This window comes from Prionailurus viverrinus, chromosome B1 (assembly GCF_022837055.1).
Source record: "Prionailurus viverrinus isolate Anna chromosome B1, UM_Priviv_1.0, whole genome shotgun sequence".
NCBI classification, from domain to species: Eukaryota; Metazoa; Chordata; class Mammalia; order Carnivora; family Felidae; genus Prionailurus; species Prionailurus viverrinus.
Window position 1 is genome coordinate 155,750,754 of NC_062564.1, and position 17,414 is coordinate 155,768,167.

Sequence of the window (17,414 nt, forward strand, 5' to 3'; positions counted from 1 at the left end):
CATATTGCCAAAATTCTGTCAAATGTATTTGTATCACTTTACACTTCCATGAGAAATTAAATTTCTCAGATTCTTACTAGGACTTAGTATTGTAAGCCTGATATTTTTGCCAATTTCATACAAGTATCACACGATATCTCATATTACTATTATGCTTTGCACTTTCCTGATTACCAAAGAGATGGGGTCATTTTTCATGTTTATTGTCCATAAGGGTCTCCCATTCTGTGAATTGCCCGTTCTTATCTTTGCCTGTATATATTGGTTTATAGACATTCTTTATACAATGTAGGCATAACATTTTGTGTGTTATATGTTGTTTACTCTTTCTCCCAATATCTTACTGTTATGAATACTGTTTACATTTTGAGGCAAGAACATTACTTTTTGTTATAGTTCATAATCTTTGTTATTTTGTTTTTAAGAACTCCTTCTTTAATCTAAAATCTAAAGTGTATACACATATACATATATATAGCTTTAAAGTTTAATTTTTTGTATTATATATTTATATTTTATATTATATAATATATATTGCATTACATATTATAATTATATATAATAATTTTACATAATTAGCTGAAAGCAAAGCTTCTCAAAGATCTTAGGTTTTCTGACAGCTCAAGACAAATATGGTAGAATTGGAACTTAGAATTCTTGGTGAATCTTGGCTGCACAACAGTGTAAGTGGTTAATCTGTAACGGAAATGATGAACCTATACTATTCAGTCATTCATCTCTAAAACTCATCCTTTGTAGTCAAAGGCATATCTTTCTGTGTGCTGTTAAATTGGGACGTGTTGAATACATTTGGACATTTTTGAATACATTCCATAGTACTGAAAACAAAAAATACTAAGCCTAAAGATAACCAGCTGAGTTTGCTTAACCACAGGCAAAATAGCGGTAAATTACAGTTCTTTTTAGTAAATCAAAGGCATTTAGCATAAGAGTATTTATCTTTGTCATTCACACTATATTTAATTCATTTTATCTACATCAGATTATCTCTTGATATCTGTTAATGGTATGTAGCCAATTCCACAGCTATATTTATTTGTAAATCACACACAGCTTGTGCATTTTCATTTAATAAAACACACTTCAGAAAAAAGGAAAATATAGTAACTACTTAATAATAGGAAATGATTTACCAATGTGAAAAAAATCTGACTTTTTGTATAATGCTCTGTACTATATTGACATACTTTCCTATATTGAACAAATTGTATAGCTTACATGCAGAAAGTCTATCCTGGCTAAAACTTGAATATTAAATTTAGAACCAACATTTTAAAAACATGTCTGAGAAAAGTAAATTCAAACAAGTTATCTATGAACAAAGAGATTCTTAATAACGTTCAGAGAAGGCCTATTTCATCATATAATCATAATTTTGTCCTTCTTAGAAATGAGGCTGTTTCAGGAAACTTACATTGTTTCCATTTGTCTACATCAAGATTAACTATCTTCTTTCAATCTGTGTATCCTCTCAAATCTTTCTTAATTCTCCAATGATTTTCCAGGGTTATAAATTACTTTCTATGAATGTGATGGGTAACTTATCTTAGTTTTTGAAGCACCCACATTCCTTATAATGATAAATTATGAAGAAAGACTATTAGGAAAATCATAGGAAAACCTATCAGATAAACACTTACTTTCAAATGACATGCAGTATATAAGGTTGAGCTATGTAAAGTGTATGCTTCTGTATGTAATGTAGTTCAATAAAATAGAAGCTATTTTAATCAGATACTACACAATTATTGGTAATGACAATTTAAGTACTATATCTTTCTTTTTTTCCTTTTTTTAGTGTTTTTTTTTTTTGAGAGAGAGAGAGAGAAAGAGAAAAAAAAAAACAAGTGGGGGATGGGCATATAGAGAAGAGACAGAGAATTCCAAGCAGGCTCTGTGCTGTCAGTGCAGAGTCCAATGTGGGGCTCAAACTCATGAACCATGAGATCATGACCTGAGTCAAAGTCAAGAGTCAGATCCTTAACTGACTAAGCCACCCAGGTGCCCCATAAGTATCTTTTTCTAATGAGGGCTCTCTTTGGCTAACCCTCTTCCACAATTTAATTTCTCATGTAATTGAATTAATCTCTAATTACTTTGAAAGTAGCATATATAAGTTAATACAATCTATTTCTTAGAAAAAATAATTTGAACAAGTAATGGCTTTGTTAATTAACTTTGGATGCTATAAACTACATTATATCATCAGAACCTTTATGTTTATAATCCAGTAGAAACATTTTTCCAGATGAGAGGTACAGTCAGGTTTTGTTTTTAAATTTTAAGACATTCCATAGTTTTTGTGAAAACTGGAATTAGCACATAAAATAGTTTAATTTATACATCATCAGTGTCTTTTTGAAGTTAACTCAAACAGATTTTCTACTTGTTCTAGGCATTTTCACATTGTCCTGACAAAGGACAATATCAAATTCAGAAGTATAAATAGCTGGGGAAAGTTATATCTTTGGTTGGTTTTAATACTAAATCATTATAGGCAGAAGCTATTTACCTGATTTTTTAACAAAATTGTTCTCTGACCAAAATGTTCACTCATCCTTTTACTGAAACATAAAAAATTAAAGATAAAGGATTCTGCCAGTAAAATACCTTGAGGCCTTCCAGGAAAGAAAAGAATGATTATAAAAATCTTCTTGCAACCTAAATCCTAAAACTAGGACAATAATGCATAGCAAATCAGCATATTCCATACCAAATAGTTTTGGAAAGTATGGCCAACCCATTTCTCCATATATTTACAGTGTTTTAAAGTTTTTCTTTCACTAAATGAATAGGCTGAAACCACACTAAACAACTATACCTAGAGCAAAATAAAGTAGAAGGAAATCAGTGGTACATGAAGGAAATTAAGAAATAAAGATGTTATAACTTGTGGTTTTAAGAATATCTTATTTCCATGTGAAGTGATAAAAATCACTTTGAAATACATTCTTGGAAAATATCTTTATTCTAATCTTAGCAAGCTTCATGAAAAACTGTCATAATAAGAAAAGAGTGAAAATTTTTGTTGTCATGAATAGGGTTTCGTGCTCAGATAGATCTTGTTTGGGATCTAGATTTTGTCCTTTAGGAATCATTTCACAAACCTGGCTTCTTCATGGAAATAAAGACAATGGATGAATAATGAATAGTGTACAATAGGCAAATTTTTAGCTGTACACATTAAAAGAGAAATCCCAAGTTGATCAAAAACTATAAAAAGCCATACTGTGTTCTATTAGAAAAAAGAATACCAGCAATTTCAGAAGAGAAGTTGAGTATGTGTGTTTAGTTGTTCAAAATATATATTTTTTGAAAAATTATATCTTCAGCGACGAAACAACAGTAATATTTCAAAAATCAGTGGAAATGTTTTATAGTGTTACATTTAGAAACTATCAAGGTATGGTATTTCACCGCAGCTTGTTTGACTAATAGTAAAGAGGTAAGAGGGGGGCACGGGGATGGCCCAGTCAATTAAGCATCTGACTCTTGATTTTGGCTCAGGTCATGATCTCACGGTTCTTGAGTTTGAGCCCTGCGTTGGGCTCTGTGCTGACAGTGCTGAGCCTGCTTGGAATTTTCTCTCTTCCTCTCTCTCTGCCCCTTTTCCCTCTGTCATTCTCTCTCTCTCTCTCTCTCTCTCTCTCTCTCTCTCTCTCAAAATAAATAGATAAGCTTTAAAAGAAATAAACAGATAAGAGATCGTGGGAACTATATATAAGGCAGTCAGATAATAAACCATAATAAAAAAGAATCTACACAGAGAATTCTCTTTGTGAAGGGATCTATAAAAGCTACAATAATAATAATAATAGTAGTAGTTGTAATAGTAGTAAAATACAAACCATTTTTGCTACTGTAGAGTTGATTGTGAGAGGCTGGATGGCTACGATTGAAATGATTTACATCAAAGAGACAAATTTAAAAGCAAAGCATAAGAAGGACTCACTGGACAAGCATTTTAAAAGTCTTCTTTTTCAGTTCCTACCAACAATTTATAGCAAGAATATTTGCCCCAATTGTGTAGAAATCAATATTTAATATGCTTAATTTTGTAATGGAGAATTTATTCTGAAAGTTATTTGGTCTCCTTGAGTTCGGAATCAAGATACTAATAGCATTGTTTACTTATCTATTTGACATAGCATTTCACTTTTACAACCTGTAACTATTTTACTTTTGTGTTATTAAACTGATTTTCCTAACACAGAAGATTTCCTTATTTTTTGTACATTTTCTGATTATGTCTTTATTGATGACATGTATAAAAGAAAGGAATTAACACAGGAAGCAATGTTGCCTCATTTACAAATGAAGAATGTAAATGTCAAAAAATACTAGATATAAATGTAATGTGAATTTCATATGAAAACTTTATCCATGTCATATATACTTATATTTGTACTCATAATATCATAATGCTTATTCATAACAAAAAGTAATTTGTTATACAGGTTCTACTCTGATTTATTAGCTATGCACATCATTTAACTCTTTTGCAAATTCCTCAAATAGATGTCAAGTTATAGCAGGATCTGGTTAATGTTTACAAACAATTTTATAATCCTTCAAAGCATCAAGGCTTTTGAGAAATATGACAAATTTTATGCATATAAGCCAAATTTTATTTACTGACATTAATAAAGTGCAGTGAATGAGTATGAGGGTTTCACCCTAGTACGCTTTAATTTATAGAAATCATTAATTGCTGTGAAACACCACTTACACATCTTCATTTGAATTTTTCTTTAAAAACACAAAAGCAAAACAAGTTGAAAAGCCTGAATATTAATGAGGTGACAGGTGATTTATTGTGAAGTTTCTTCTGCCTCAGTGACCAACCTCCCGGGAAAGACAATACAGGCTCTGAGAAGACATGAGTTTTAAAATGGGAATGAGTCACATCCCTGCCTGCTACACCACTGGTTATTTAGCAGGACTGTTTGAATTGAACTAGTGTTCTCTAAACTTCTGAAGGGCAGGATGGGGCTTGGAGGAAAGAGAAGACAGTGTTTGCTTATTTTATTATCTAAGGTAGGGAGAAGAAATATTTTACCTTTATTGCTTCAATGCTAAAATATGGTTACAAATCAAAAGTGGAAAGCACAACTAGGCAGATGTAATGTGCATTTAACTTCTAATTTAGAATAGACAATTCAGTGTTATTAGTTTATCTCTTTTTTTTAGCCTCAAGGGTAGCACCACTTTAGATAAATTATTATTTCTTTTACTTGGCATTCAGGTAACTACTGTATTCCGACTACCTATTACTAGAAAAAAAAAGGGGAAAGAAAACCTTCAGTAGTGAATGATGAATTTTAATATCTAATTATCTCAGAGCACTGACAAGGATCAGTTTTCATTTGTTAGAAGATATAAGTGAACTTCTGAAAAAAATAATGATAATAGTACTTGTGTTCCAGGCACTGTAGTAAGGAATTAACATATGTAAACTCACTTGGTCCTGTCAAGGTCCCTGTGAAGAGGGTACTATTTATATCCTTATTGCATAGACACTGAGAAAATAAGCAATTTACCAAACATCACCGGATTGAAACTCCATTCTCAAAACTACTATGAAAACTACAATGAGTAAGTCAACAATTTGCAAATGTCTATTTGATGATGCTTTCCCCCTTTGTATCAACAATGTCCCTAACAGGTGATGCCTTTCAGGAGGTCGTTGTGCCACTGAGAGCCAAGATTTACCCCTAAAATTGATGAAAAGATCGTCGTAGGCCATCATAATTGTACTGATTACATAAATTTACTGAGAATGCATGTGTAGATTAATATGAATCTGAACCTTGAATGGAGAATCCCATCAACATTAATAAATAAGTGCTGGACATCTACAAAAGAGACAGTTTTCAGTCATACAACACATAGATTTGGCTTAAATAAATCTAGCTTTACTAGTCAGATCTCCATGTCTAAAAATCTAAATTGCATTAATTTCTGTGGGAGGTTGATAAGACAGAGGGTGGGAGGTAGGGGGAAATAAAAATCCACCTTTGCTAGTCAAGCTATTGTTTCAAAAGAAGAAATGCCTTTTTGCTAATCCTGCCACTACAATGGGTTACATTTTTGTAATAACTCCACAGCTGAGGAGGGGTGGGCATGGGACACTTGTCATAATTCATACAACATCATATTGGTAGCAGCTATCTAGCAAAACTAGATTTTAAACTGAAATTTCTGATGTCAACTCAACTAATGAAATAAAAAGAAAATGGGAAATGCAATTATATTATTCACAATGAGATAAAGCCTAATAAAATCTAATTTCAGAAAATACCCCAATTTCTATACAGATCTATAAAAAGAGAGGAAATGTTTAACCATTAACTGAACTAGCAGAGCAATTTCTCAGAAATGCTTCATTTTATGATTAAACTCAAGTTTCAGAGGCATTGATGGTCTAACTCATTCAGGGCAAGGTTTGGCCAGTAGAGATTGTGGGTAGGAGATATGAGTAGAAGATTACTCTAGCTACATATTGTTTCTACCACTACTGGGAAGTTGGAGCTACTGGAAAGTTGGGTGAGATTTCTAATACACCTGGGGGAGGCTCAGGGATTGAGGCCTGACTTCAAGATATGAACGAATAGTAAATATTTAAATGAACAAATAAATGAACCCTCCTGTGGCATTTGTAAAATCTTGAGTTTGGATCAGAGTTAAACTTCTTTAAAACTTTTTATACTCAACTACCACATTAATGCTCTTGAAAGCTCCTTCAAACTGTGTAGGCAGTGGCATCAGGGAAATTAACTTGATAGTTGCCCTGGGGTACCGGCCTCAAGGAATTCTTAATTTATGAGTGAGTAGCATTGTAGCAAACAAGCCAGAAGCAGAAAATATATCTTAAAACGCACAGGGAACCTTTGCAAAAACCCCTTCATGAGTATACATATTCAAAGGACAAATGTAATGGAAGGTTTTAAAGAGATGAGGTGACCAAATAACAAAATTCCAAAGAGAATATATAAGAATGATTACATGAACTGAAAATTATCAATAAATCTTCCAAGGTTTTGCATGATTCTAAGGAATAAAATCCCAACGGTAATCAAGTTGATCACACTGGAAAATCTAGGCAGGTAATCTGATACATAGGATATAACAAGTTGGTGCAAGAACAGAATATTAAAGATGGTTTGAAAAAATAAAAACCCTTGAGAAAGAGTTCTGTACTGCATGGTTGATGTTTTATTCTTAATGGATCCCAAAGATGATAATGATGAATTCCTGTTTGGAAGAATAGATGGTAAGACATACAGAATTATAAAATAATTATTCTTTTGATGAATTGAGCAGTGGTATGAATACAAAAGAAAACCTAAAGTAAAAAAACAGGACTAGCTTTTAGACAACTTCTTGTAGTCTTCAAGGGCCAGAACTGTTCTAAAGACAAAAATAAGAAATTTAATATAACTGACTTGGAAAGAAAGGAAAATGGGGTTTAAATTAACAAAAAATTGCCAGCTAGTAAGAAACTAAGAATGAATGGGAAGTTAGAATATATGAAGATGCAAAGATGCAGTGCCTAGAACTTTTATTTAATAGAGAATATAATCTTTCGATTAAATAATGGTGAACAATTATGTTGCTGAGGTGGCTGAAGGGTTTATCTGGAAAGGTGAATCTTGGATTCCACCTACCTAAATATGATACACACGCCTGAATGCAGGGAAGATAGGACCCTGGGAAATAAGACAAGATTAAAGAAGGAGGTTAAAGATGATCTTCAGAGATATACTATGAAGAAATAACATTTTAAAGTACTCCAGGCATCTAAGACAAAAAAAAAATGAGATGAGAATAAAATGAGTTTCTGACTTGGGGGAATGGGGAATTAATGTGGGAAATCAACAAGATCACTCTGATGTCTACCACCATTAAAGTCACTGAGTGAGAGGAAGAATATATATCCTGAAGGAAGAGATCACTGGCTGGACACACTTCAAATCATAAATTCAATTTAACCCCCTCCCCAAAGTCAACATTAGAATAACTTATTGGGTGTCACAAGAAATTTTATACCATTCTTCAAGAGTAACTTTAAGAAATACTTTTAAAACTAAAGATTTTGCAACCAGATTTAAACATATGATCGGTCAGTATAAAATATTATTTCCTTTAAATATACTTCAAACTGACCCAGTCATCCACATAATTACATATTCCAAGTTGATGAAATTCATTAGAAGGGACTAAAAAGGTACAGAATGTTATTTGTGATTGACCTGAAAATCAAGGTCATGAAAACGTGTCCATTTAAAACAATTTTTAGTAAAGTCACATACCTTACAATCTTTATATAAATTTAGATCATAATGCTAGACAACATAATAATTTTACATATTTTAACCATCTTCGCGGTAGGCAAATAAACAGTACATCATTAGAATACATGATCTCATCTTTTGTTGAAACAACAATTGTTCTATGGTTACTGTGATCATTAGATGCAAGATACTTCTAATAATAAATCCTATTCATAAGGGTAGCTTTCTTTCTAGTAACATACTGTAAATTTTCCATCTGTGGGATTAGGCAATAAACAAAGTCTGCCACTATGAAAGCAAATTAGTTCCTAAATGTTGAAGGCATCTGTAAGTAATCTGCATTGTATGATTTGAAAGTATGTCTTAAGTTAGAGTATTCATATTAAAATAAATTTTCACAAACTAACCATTAAAATAAAACTTGAAAAAGAATATTTAGATGATAATATGTAAATCAAAATCTAGCAAATAAAAACAGATTAATAAAGAAACAAAATACAAAAAGGTATTTTTTGGAGGAATAATTGCACTCACTATTCCTACTCAGGCAGAAGTGACAGAGAAAATGTAATATCATTATTAGGTTATAGTTGTTATATCACTGCCCCAAATAACATATTAAGATTACATATAACATGGGTCCCTGTATCAGGTTCAACTTGGACACTATTAGTCCCAACTTCTTTTATGTAAATAAGATGCAAATTAATTGAGTAAAAGTAATTAAGAGCCACACCAGGATCTAAATTTTTCTGAATCATAACCATGATTGTTAATTGTTTGTTTCTAAGTAGCATTTAATGTAACAAAAAGCTAACGGAAGGAGGTTTAAAACCAACTAATAATCCTAGTCCGGGGATAAGGAAAAAAACAATGTTGTACTCAATATATGTGAACTCAATATATACTTAATATATGTATCAAAAATATCTGTTAGGACACTGGAATAGGCTTATGCAAATTCCACCTTTCCAGATAAAACTATACTCTAAGTATTCCCCAGCAATGTCTACAGTGTCCTCTAGCTCTAGACAAACATAGCATTTACTCATTTTGACTGGAGTTGATTTAATTTTAATCACCCCCGCCCCCAACACACACATACACTGAATAAGAGGGAGGGAAGGAGGGAAAGAAGGAGACGGAAAGACAGAGAAGAATAAAAAAAAATCAACCACAAACAAAATAGTAGCTTAAGGAAACTTCACTTTCAAAGTCTAAATTGATGCCCTAGGCACACGATAACCAGAAGCATACACACACACACACACACACACACACACACACACACACACAAATCATAATATATGTATATATATTTTTTTCTCTTAGATCTTTAAATATGCTGGATAAGTTTGTAGATACTAAGATCAGATGCGATTTTTACCCCAAATATACAGGTTGTCTCAAATATGTATTAGACAGTATATTTTTACTTCCACAAAGACTATGAAATTGCTCTATGCCTGGGACAATGTGGAACTCTATGATGCTTAGCAGACTATATAGCCACATAATTGCCCATTTTCACTGCTTCCAATGAGGCCTGACAGCTCACCAGTTTATTAAAGTGGCAGATGACTAGAAAAGGAAAGTTCTCATTTTCTAACTTCCTTTCAGAAAAGATTTCCTGAAAACTCAGGATTCAAAAAAAAAAAGGCTTATGAATAATGGAACACACTGTTACACTCAGCCAGGTTTTATATCCTTGCAATATTCCTATCACTTGGAACAAGGTCCAGAAGTTCCGAAAAGAGAAAAAAAAAAGAAAAAAAAAAACAATGCATTTAAGAACTTCATAAAGTAATCACAAACGTACTAAATAGGAAAAATCATTTCTACTTACCTCTGTTGAGTGACGCTGAACTGTTTATGTCTCCAGTAATGAAGGAAGACTCCGACTGCTTTCGGACCGTGTCATTCCACATTCTACGAATTCGGCTCTGGATGGGGTAAAGGCACAAAAGGAAATGAACTCACCAGGCAGTGAAGTTTCACACAAATCGTTCTGTTTCTTTCTGTCGTAGTTATACGAGACCTTTGGTCCGGCATCTGGCAAATGTGTAACTTTTACATGCTTGCAGTATGGTAGCATAAGAATATCAGAAACTAAATTAATGACAATAATCGGTTCTCATTAAGTGTATTCCGAAATGCTTATACCAAAAATAATTGTAACTGAAAAAGCAATAAATATAATGTACTATACCAATTGAAACATGTTGAAGGTATATGGAAGTGTCCTCTAGACAGTTAGAATTTTAATAATTTCAGTTTCCAGAGTGAAACAATTATTTTCATTGTAACTTTTATGGGAATGGATATTTAAATATGTATTAAATTGTCAGTTTTATTAACAAAAGATTTAGTTCAAGAATTCAGGAACTTGCAAGAAAGAAAAAGGTTAGTAAGAAAAGAATAGAGTATTATTAAAATGCGACTAAACTCAATATTTTCCATAAATTTTGTAAGATCAGTGTAATTTCACAGGTTATATATGATTTTGACTTTTCTTTCTCTCAAAGGAGATAAAGGAAGTCAGTTCACCCTATTCATTTCTTCACAGTAGGTAATTTATAGAGAACTGAAAATTCTTACATCATTATTTATATTCTCAAATTCAGTTTTCTAAGTGCCAGATAAATGAAGCAGTGTAATATTTGTCTATTATTGGGAGGTGGATTTTTTTCTACTTTATTGTTTTGCTATTTTATTGAGTTAGGGATCAAAAAAGTATTAACAATCCTGTGATGAGGAAACAAAATATTTTCAGTTTTTCCAAGGATGAATAGTTTTAAGAACTATTACTCCTAGTCATGGTAGTGGTAAAACCAAGCTCACAAATAGGTTATGTTCCGAATATATTTGAACACCGTGAATAAGAGGAGTACCTAAACTTAAAATATTAGACAATTGGTTTTATAAATCTTGGGGCATTTCTACATTGTGTATATTGTTTTATAGGTCAGCAACCACACACAAAGAAACACACATAGACACCACACACACACACACACACACACACACAGAACAAAACTAGTAAATAAAAGAATAAGAGAGGTGCCTGAGTGGCTCACTGAGTAGAGCACTTGACTCTTGATTTCAAGGTCATGAGTTCAAGCTCATGCCTACTTAGAAAGAGAGAGAGAGAGAGAAAGAGAGAAAGAAAGAAAGAAAGAAAGAAAGAAAGAAAGAAAGAAAGAAAATAAGAAAACTGGTGCAGGATTATAGATCCTCAGCACTTAAACACTTTCTATTGAAACATACTTAAAAACTTCAAACTGAAATACTGGGGACAATTCTCTCACATTTGTTTCTATTTGTCATTTAATTAATTAAAAATATTCATTAGGGGGCACCTGGGTGGCTCAGTCAGTTGGGCGGCAAACTACGGCTCAGGTCATGATCTTGTGAGTTAGAGTCCCGCATTGGGCTCTGTGCTGAGAGCTCAGAGCCTGGAGCCTGCTTCCTATTCTGTGTCTCCCTCTCTCTCTGCCACTTTCCTGCTTGCTTTATGTCTCTCTCTCTCTCCCCCCCCCCAATAATAAACAATAAAAAAATTAAAAATATTAATTACCCTCTACTGCATACCAAATGCTACTCCAGAAAATACAAAGGGAAAAGGCAAACAAAAAATATCTTTATCTTTGTGGAACTACTAGGTTAGTAAGTGATAGATACAACAAATTACCAGAAAAATAAATGCCAAAGTAAACAATGTGCCCACAAATCTCCACAGAACCATTAATTATTATAGCTGAAGACTACAAACCCGAATGACTGTCAGTGGTAGAATGGATGTATAGAACGATACAGAATAAGAAAAACAGAAAATCAACATAGCTTCCTGCAGCAACATAGAGTCTGAGGAAAGGAAGAAAATAGAAGAGAATATGTGCTGGATGATGTCCTGTGAATAAGTATCACACACATGCAAAACAAAATACGTGAAAAATTAAGATGGTGGATATGTTTGAGGTGAATGATGGAGAAGGTCCAAAGGGTTTCTGAGGCACTCCCAACATTCTAATATTTAACCTGGGGAGAGGTAATAAATCACTGTGCATACACTTATCTTTTGTATACTTTTGTTAATGTTTGTTATACTACATAATTAAACAAAATGTTTCAGTGCACATGAAAGGATACATCCTTGGCTGGGAAGTCTGTGAGCACTGCACTGAAGAAGTGATTTCTTAACAGATTTGATGAAGTTATGATTGTTGTTAGGCGACATTTGTATGAGCTACCCCATTATCTCAGCTTCTGTTAGTCTCCCCAACCTGAGTCCCCACACTGGTTCTCTTGCCATTTCTTAACAAGCTAAGTATGCTTCTGCCTCAGGCTTGGTACAATTGCTTCCTCGGCCTGAAGTGTTCTTCCCCCAGATACACGTATGGATAACTCCTTCTTCTCTTTAAATTTTTGCTCAAATATTTTCTCCTTGAACGGACCTAACTTGATCATCCTATTTAGAATTGTATTCCACCCACCTAGCCCTGCTTTCCCCCCATAGTCATTATTATGTTATACAACATGACCTATAACTACAATGTATTTATTTCTTATATTTATATGTAATGTCCAATATTTAACATCTAATGTCTGAATTAGATCTGAGACTATCAAAAAACAGAAATTGTGTCTTTTTTGTTTACTGATGTATCACCACCCTGAAATACTATGTGGTACAAGAAAAAGATTATATGTATGTATATGTAAAATATGTATTTATATGTAAAATATGTATTTTAATTAATTCTATGGAATTAGAATTAGAACCTAGAATTCTAGGTTATATACTATGTGTTTTTCATTTATTCACTCATTGAAATCACACAAGAGTTCCTTGAGGCAAGTACTCTTAGTGATTAGGAAATTAAGGTTCAGAATTTAATTAGCATGTCTAATGTCACAGGCGTAATAAATGACAAAACCAACATTTGAATCCATTCAACTGGCTCTTGATCTAGGAGAAAAAGGTGAAATATTGCAGGCAGAGGAAAAGTATACATTATATAGCACAGAGACAACACTTAAATGTTTATGGAATGAACTAGGATAATGTGGGGGTGAAAAGAGCAAGTCACAGAAGACAACATATAGTAATATACCACTTAGAAAAAAGATTTTAAACAGCAACACCAAACATCTTTTTTGGAGGGGGAGAAACTATTAGAATACATCAAGGAAATGAAGAACAGAAGTCTTCTCTGGTTGGAGGCACAGGAACTAATTCAAAAGAGGTTTCAAGAAGGCAACATATATGGAAAATGTTCAATTTCTGAGTTGGATGTTCATAGATATTCATTTTATTATGATGCTTCATAATTTAATAGACATTACATACACGGTTTATGTTTCAAATTCATGTGATAAATATAAATATACCTAAAAAGTCAAAACAAATAGAAAACAAATGACAGATTAAAGAAAGGTCAAAGATGAAGGATAATACCTTAGTCCATAGTTTTTATAAACACATACAAACACAAACCAATTCTATACATATGGCTGTGAATATCTGTTTGTGTGATTTGGGTACTACAGAGCTTTTGTAAGTGTTTATTATCAACATGTAGGTAGGGGGAGCAACAGGTAGAGAGGGCTTTCACTTTTTAGTCTTGCCAGTCAATGCCCCTCCACTACCTACATGGAAGCCACGTGATCTTTGTCATACGTGGATGGTCTCCTGCCACTTCCTGTTCTAAATCATCTCATTGGCTTTCTAAAGTATTCAAAATAAAATCTAAATTTTCGTACTCTTACAAACAATTACTGATCCATGTCTAGCCTTCTCCTTTGACTTATCTCCTATTCACTTTCACCCAATTTAGTCAATGACATTCTTTCCATTCCTGAGTTTGCCTGTCTCCTCTACCTTAAGGACTTTGCATTAGATGTTCTCTCACCTGGAATTCTCTTCCCCTGAATTTCCTTCCTGTCATTCAGAATCTTGGTGTCAATATTATCCTCCAAAATAGTATTTTTCCAGCACTTAATCCAAGTAGCCACCTGGAATTTCTGTATCAAATCACCATACTTGGCTCTCTACCAGCTTTTATAATCTGGTATTTTCTGTTGGTTTATTTTTTAATAAGTTTTCTATCTTCCACAACTAGAATGAAAGCTCTAGATCACAGGGGAAGGTATTTGTCTTTTAGCCACTGTAACTTGAGAGCTTAGAAGATTGTCCTGCCATTAAATACAGGGCATTCAATATTTTTTAGTAAAAAAATTATATATATATATATATATATATATATATATAGGGATTGCTATTTTACAAGTTTTCTGACATGGATAAGGCATCCGTAGTCCCAAGATTTTACCTAAATATCAATGAGTAGTTTAGACTATGGAAGGTCATAGTTTATATGAAATACATTTATCATTTTTACTTGAAAAGATGATTTAAATAACTATTACTTTATGTAGGGTTGGATGGTCAGTTAATCAGAATTAGTATTATAGTCAGCATAAGGAAACAATGTAAGGTTTTTTTCTTTTGGAGGACTAGAATTGTGATATTAGAAATATAATAGTGAAGAAAAAATATGATACAGCTTTGAAATATATATCTGATATTCTATTCTGTAATAATGACACTAATAAGGGATAGCTGCTCCGATTTATTGAGTACTCACAATTTAAGTGTTTTGAATACATTACCTCAATCTTCCTAACAACGTAACAAATAAGTATTATTACTACCACTGTATAGATGAAAAAACTGAGGGTCAGTGACATTAGTAACTTGTTTTTGGTCATGGATGATACATGCCAAGGCGAGACTTCTAACCATGGGCTACCACACAGCAAATTCATGGTTATTCTGTTAACTTGCATTGCTCTTTGACCTTAAAAGTATTGCTAAACATTACACAACTCTGGTGTAACATAATACGTGAAACTTTCAAGTTGGATTGTTTCATTAGTGACATTTGTCAAATGTCACAAGATGGTGGCTGATGAACTGAGTTATATGAAAAGCATGTAGGAACTAATCAGGCTAGATGGCTCACAGGATCTAAGCAATGTCAATTTCAAAGTTGTGGAAAAGATTATTACAAAAAGGGAGGTAAGGATTATTGGTGTGAAAGTAAAGGTGTGGAGAAGAGCCTCATGCTAGAAGCATCATCCACGTGTACCCCTAAAATTATGTGAGACCTCAGATTATTAAACGTTTATTTATTTATTTTGATAGAGACAGAGAGGGAGTCGGTGGGGGAGGGGCAGAGAGAGAGAGAGAGAGAGAGAGAGAGAGAGCTAGAGAGAGAGAGAATCCCAAGCAAGCTCCACACTGACAGCACGGATAGAGCCCAATGCAGTGCTTGATTTCACAAACCACGAGATCACGACCTGAGCCAAAATAAAGAGTTGGACGCTTAACCGACTGAGCCACCCAAGTGCCCGGAGACTTCAGATTTCTAATTGGCTGATGTATTTAGTAGTCCTACACTCAGAAATCTCAGCCCACCTAAATTGATACATCTGTTTCCCCCAAATTTGCAACTTTGTAACCTCAGTAAGGTATAGAAATAAAAAAAAATTCAAACTGTTAATGATTGTGTATTATATGTAGGGAGAGGCTTCACGATCATTATGATAATTTGTGGTTATTAATTTAAGTGTTAATAGTTGCGTAGTTTTGACAGTTACACGTTACTTTTAAATGTTTAGTTACAAATGTTAGATTGATATTAAATATGTGGTTTTACTCATAAAAGAGAACTCCATCAGTTTGAAGAAAGTATTTCTTTATGCAAATATTATGCATTATCTTTCATTTATAAGTAAGAGTCATTCCAGTGCTACTTAGGTGTACATAATTGTCCGATCTGACATATGAATCAGACATATTAAATTTGTAAATGATATTTAAAGGTCAATGATACTTAATTTTCTTTATTTTTTAATGTTTATTTCTTTTGAGAGAGAGGAAGAGAGAAAGCATAAGTGGGAGAGGGGCAGAAAGAGTGGGAGAGAGAATCCCAAGCAGGCTCTGTGCTGTTAGCACAGAGCCCAACATGGGGCTCAATCTCAGGAACTGTGAAATCATGAGCTGAGTTGAAATCAAGATTGGGATGCTTAACTGACTGAGCCACCCAGGCAGTCCAAGGATATTTAATTTTCTAAGCACAAAAATGGAGTTGTTGGTAAATTTAATCTGTTAAGTTTACAAGACAATCAAGCATTAAACAAAGAACAACTAAAGTGATCTTTCTTATTTCATATAAAATTACCAAATTTACAAAAAAATGAAGATCCACAGGTTGAGCTGCAAGGGTTAAGAAAAACTAAGTTCCTGATTTACAACTTTATCAATTTAAATTTAAGCCTTCTTTAGAAAAAAAAATAAATTGACAACCCTGAAAACATGATTGCTTTTCCCACTGGATCAGGAAATCTCCAAAATAGTAGTCTGCTAGTCTGAGCTCAAACTTACCCATGGCCCACATAATCTTGGCATTTATTTTATTTTTTTATTTTTATCATTTTATTTAGTTAGGCTACATGCCCAGTGTGGGACTTGAACTCACAATCCTGTGATCAAGAGTTTCATGCTTTACTGACTGAGCCAGCAAAGCACCCCAATCCTGTCTTATTTGATTGGCTCATTTTAGCATCCTGGAGTTGCTGAAATTTCTATATAATAATCTTTGGACTCAAATTGTGGCATGGGAAAAATGTCAGTCAGGTTACTCAAAAGTTTACAGCTTCCCAGGTGACAGTCAATGCAGCTGCTACCTGGAGTGCTGGAGGGCCAAGGGCAACAGGTAGACCAGTTAAGCCAATGCTGCTGTTAATGTATCCTTCACAGCTTTGAACTGTATTCAACTTATCACCACATGATAAATACAATATGAATTAGGGCTGTTTTTACTAAACATACCATTTAATAAGTACATATTTTCAGTATGTGATAGAGAATTACTCTCCTGGTTAAAAGAGGTAATTCACTTAAGAATCATATATATAAAATGTCCCTTTCTTAGAATTTTGGGGAAAGTGCCAAATTCCTTTCCTCACCATCTATATTCATTCAACTAGGAATAATCTAAATCATTAATTATCATGCAAACTGAGACCCTAAGT

The 17,414-nt window shown here is 33.2% G+C and overlaps 1 protein-coding gene across 12 annotated transcripts in view; it reads right to left on the reverse strand.

Moving 5' to 3' along the window:
- Positions 1–17,414, reverse strand: part of ADGRL3 (adhesion G protein-coupled receptor L3) — an 828,952-nt gene that overhangs the window by 23,924 nt on the left and 787,614 nt on the right. For all 12 annotated transcript variants that reach the window (XR_007151634.1, XM_047856547.1, XM_047856545.1 and 9 more), the window contains one exon: positions 10,162–10,258. Coding sequence is in view for 11 of the 12 variants with exons in the window: in XM_047856547.1 (XP_047712503.1) it covers positions 10,162–10,258 (97 nt within the window). In the remaining variant the exon portion in view is untranslated. The remainder of the gene's footprint in view (positions 1–10,161; positions 10,259–17,414) is intronic.